Below are 4,388 nucleotides of genomic sequence, written 5' to 3' on the forward strand. Positions count from 1 at the left end.
ATTATGAGATGTTTTAAATTTTAGATTTTATCATGGCATATCCATACATATAGTCTTTGCACATAATTATTGTGAACGCTCTGATGTGCAAAGGTGAACGCGGGACACACATGTAAGTTCAGGTAAGTTTAGGTAAGTTCAAGTAAGTATACGGTATTAGTTGAATTGATGAGGTTATGATATGACTACATTTACGTTTTTAGCAACTCTGACACTGTCGTACAGGTTGTAATAGTAGGCAACTCCGGCATTGTCGTACATGTTGTCTATGAGTCGTACATGTTGTATTAGATGCATTTAAAGCTCATAAACCTGCACCCCGGGTGATTGTGATTTAGCAAGAGATATGGTACATGCTTGTTTTTAATGTCATCTCCCGCACCATATGCTCACATTGGATCCAATTTAGGTGCACAGTCTTGTCATACAGACCACCATAGGTGGTTCCGACTCGTAGGTGACTAGCGATTTATCGCATGGCTATCTTAAGTGCGTAGCATTGAGCATAACTATATTACACCCAGTCTTGTCGTACATACCTTTTCAGTGGTTCTAACTTGTGTGCAGTGTAGTGCCGTACAGGTCATTAGAGGTGACTCCGGCTTATGTGCTAGCAATGATTGATGAGCTATGATTTCAGTCGTACAAGTCACTAGAGGTGACTCCAGCTTATGTGCTAGCAATGATGAGCTATGATTTCCGTAGTACATGTCACTATAGGTGACTCCAACTTATATGCTAACCATGATTGATGAGATATGTAATGCGATGGGCTAGCATATGTGATGAATATGTGATAAGCTAGCATATGTGATGAATATGCGATGAGTTAGCATATGTGATGAATATGTGATGAGCTAGCATATGTGATGAAATATATAATAAACTAGTATATGTGATAAGATATGGGTAAGTCGTACAAGTCACCATAGGTGACTTCGACTTGCGTACTAGTATGAGTTATTAATCGTATGATTATTTGACATTATTGAGGAAATGTTGTGTGTGATATATTATGATTTTTCTGGAAATTATACAGGTGTTGTAGCAAGGGATTATAATGTTTTATATGTTTTCTATTAGTATTTTACTTACAGGGCCACTCATCCTTGTCTTGTTTTCACCCTCCAGGTTTTAGTAGCTGAGTTTTCTTATCACTAAAGACTCGTGGCGGTTCTTAGTATCAGAAACTATTTTGAGGGCATGATTCTTAATTCACTTTTCTGTACTTGCTTATTGTGAAATGGGTTCATTCCCGCTCACCAGTGCATTCTGATATTTAGGCACTCTTAGGTTTAAATTTATTCACAATTTTCCACATCATCACACTTTATGGCTTCGTCACCTTCCAGGTGTCGACCAACACAACTTGATTCGGAGTCTTAGTGGACATTCCGGGTCGGGGTGTGTCAGTAAGAGTATCCGCAATTGAAGATAAAATGACATAAAATCAATTAAGATAGTTTGAATACGTGAACTGAAGACCTACAGATACTTCGGTAAGAAGATGCGACTGTGAAACGAGGGCTTAGGGCAAAATGGGTAGAGATTGTAAGAAAATATATGAAATACTTGAAGCTAACAGAAGATTTGATGCAAAATCGAGCACAATAATGTTTTATGATTCATACAACATACTTGAGGTAGTGAAATAAAGTTTGGTTATGGTTTTTGTTTTTGTTCTGTTGCGTGCTGGTGTGATAATCTTCGTGGTGTGATAATCTTCGGGGTCCAATCAACGTAAAAAGATCTCCCTTAACAAAAACCCAAAAAGATCTACATGTTGAGCAGTGTGTGAGCCACACATATTGATCACTTGGTCAGAAATTTGAGTTCTTTCTAGTGCCAAATATTTATTTATTTATTTATTTTTGTTACTTTGTAAAAGAAAAGTCTTAAATTCGAATTTTTTTTTCCAATATAAAGTTTTAACTTGTTGAAACCTAAATAAAATGTTGATATTTTTATTTTTTCTATTAGACCACTAAACATGTTATGCATTATTTAGTCCTTAATCATGAGCATCACCAACTGAGTAGCCGATTACCCCGTCTATCATGGGATTATTATTAAAAGGTTATTTTTTTCTTGATCCTTGTGGTGAGACACTACTTTTAAATCGACCCCTGTGGTGAAAAAAGTGGTAATCTTAACCCTATGGTGAAGTTCGTTATCAATCGTAGTCCAAATTGAAATTTCTGTCAAAATCTCATCCACATGCAGGGGTAAAAAGGTCATTCAATTATTTTTTCTTTTCTTTTTAGTAATTCAACTTGTTTATACCATATTTAGGGTCTCGTATTTAGACCTCGTATAAATACTCGAGGGACTTAAATGTAATTATATAATAAAGGAAGGTGAAAATATGTAATAAGTGAGGAGTTCTTATTCTATAAAAGGACCCATCACCCTCACAATTAAGGGAGGCCATTTCTGAGGCCAATTCGTAGGCCCTCTCACCCCCTCTCAAAGCTCTCACTCTCAAAGCTCTCTTTCCCTCAGATAAATACATAATCAGTGTGGACATAACCCAAACCTTGGGGTGAACCACGATACACCTTGTGTTATTTACATTACTTGCATATTCACGGTCGGATTTACATTGTTCCAAGACCTCCAGTTTTGTGCATCAGCATTTGGCGCCGTCTGTGGGAAACGATACGAAAAGTTGTGTCGGTTCTCTTTCATTTTTTCATCTCCGCCGTGAATCTGCACAACCCAAGAACCCAAAAACCTCACTCTTTGGCTTTTCCAGAAAACCTTCGCAGAGCCCTTTCTTTACTCATGATCTTTCTCTCTCTAGCTTAAAGAAACACAGTCGCTCTCTCTCTCAAAGAAACACAACCAAGCTGAGAAAAAGCCAATCCATCCATCTACAGAGAAAGAACTCATTTTGAGTCTAAATACAAAGGAGAAGCTTTATCTAGTTTTCCTAAACACCCACACTCCCATATATTACCAAAAAAAAAAAAAAAAAAAAAAAATCAAACACGAGTTATACCATATAGCTCTTACAACATACAGGTCTTTGGGTAGAAAATATCTCTGATGGGCCAAAGATCAGCCATGGCTGCCAAAGCCCAAGGTGACAGTGAAGATGATGATCCTGGTTGTGTGGGGCCAGCAACTGCTATATACATTGACTTGAACTTTGAGAGTGTGTGGAGTCAGTAGCAGCTGCTATATACATTCACGGCACACACACAGAGGCATGAAGCTGCTCCAAAAGCTTCAAGATCCGATGGGTAATGCAATGAAGAAGAAGAAAATGATGCTGATGATGAGATTGTTTGTGTTGTTCAGTAACGACACACTCTCTCGCAGAACTCCCGTGTCGAGCTCGTGGCGAGCTCCACCAAGACCGAGGGAAGCAGCAATAACAGTGTCGGTGGTGGTAGCATCTTAAAAAATGAAGCAACGAAAAATGAAGGAAAGTTCAGATGGGGTTTTTAGGGCAGATCAGATTGATCTGAAGAGCTTGGATGAGCAGCTAGAGATGCATCTCAATAGAGTCTTGACTTTGGAGAAGAGCAAGATCATGAGAGACTTCGAAACCAATTTCAACATCATCCCCTTCATTTATCTCAACAGGAACACCACCACCGCCAGCTTCAGCAGCCGGGTCATCGTCGGGCGGCATGAGATCTGGATCCGATCGTCACAAGCACCCGAACTCGACCGAGACTATGAAGGCGCACCGTATAAATTGAGACGGTTCAGAAGGAGCATAGGAGGCAGTTCGGAGTCAACGACCCCCTACCAATAATTCCATAATTTCCAGGGCAGTCAACAAGGCATGCAACATCAGCACTTCTTACCAAGTCGCCAAGATGGCCACCGATGTGACCGTCAGTGGTTCCCTTTTAGTGCTTTCTGGGTTGGTCTAGCTGGCACGGTCATAGCTTTGACCATAGCCACCCCTATGCTGGTCATATTCAGCCCGGTTCTTGTTTCGGCTGTGATCGTCCTTTCCCTCATAATAATGGGGTTCTTGACATCCAATGGGTTTGGTGACGGTGGTGACATGGATCTACAGATACGCGACCGGGAAGCAGCCACCTGGCGCGGACTAGCTGGACTCGGCTCGTCACAAGCTGGCTGGGAAGACGAGCGAGATGAAAGACAGGGCCGAGCAGTTCGTTGATCCTGTGGTGAGGGAGTCCCTGTAATGAGAGTGAGAAAGCAAAGATGGTCTTGGGTCTTCAGGTTTCCAGCTGAAAAGTGAAAAAGCAAGGAGCGGGGAGACCACCAGTAAAGCTACAGGAAAAGAAACAGAGAACTTGAGTGCCATCTGCACTCTACAAAGCAAAAGCAAAAGTAAAGCAGAAAAGGAAAAGAGAAAAGAAGAAAAAGGGTAAAATTATAAGGTTCCTATTATTACGATTCCT

General features: G+C 40.4%; 1 protein-coding gene across 1 annotated transcript; it reads left to right on the forward strand.

Annotated features, from left to right (window-relative positions):
* The first annotated feature begins 3,796 nt into the window (after window positions 1-3,796).
* Window positions 3,797-4,144, forward strand: LOC126602663 (uncharacterized). The gene has a single exon (XM_050269578.1). The coding sequence runs from the start codon at window positions 3,797-3,799 to the stop codon at window positions 4,142-4,144; it is 348 nt and encodes a 115-aa protein (XP_050125535.1).
* The last annotated feature ends 244 nt before the right edge of the window (window positions 4,145-4,388 follow it).

Source organism: Malus sylvestris, chromosome 15, assembly GCF_916048215.2.
Source record: "Malus sylvestris chromosome 15, drMalSylv7.2, whole genome shotgun sequence".
NCBI classification, from domain to species: Eukaryota; Viridiplantae; Streptophyta; class Magnoliopsida; order Rosales; family Rosaceae; genus Malus; species Malus sylvestris.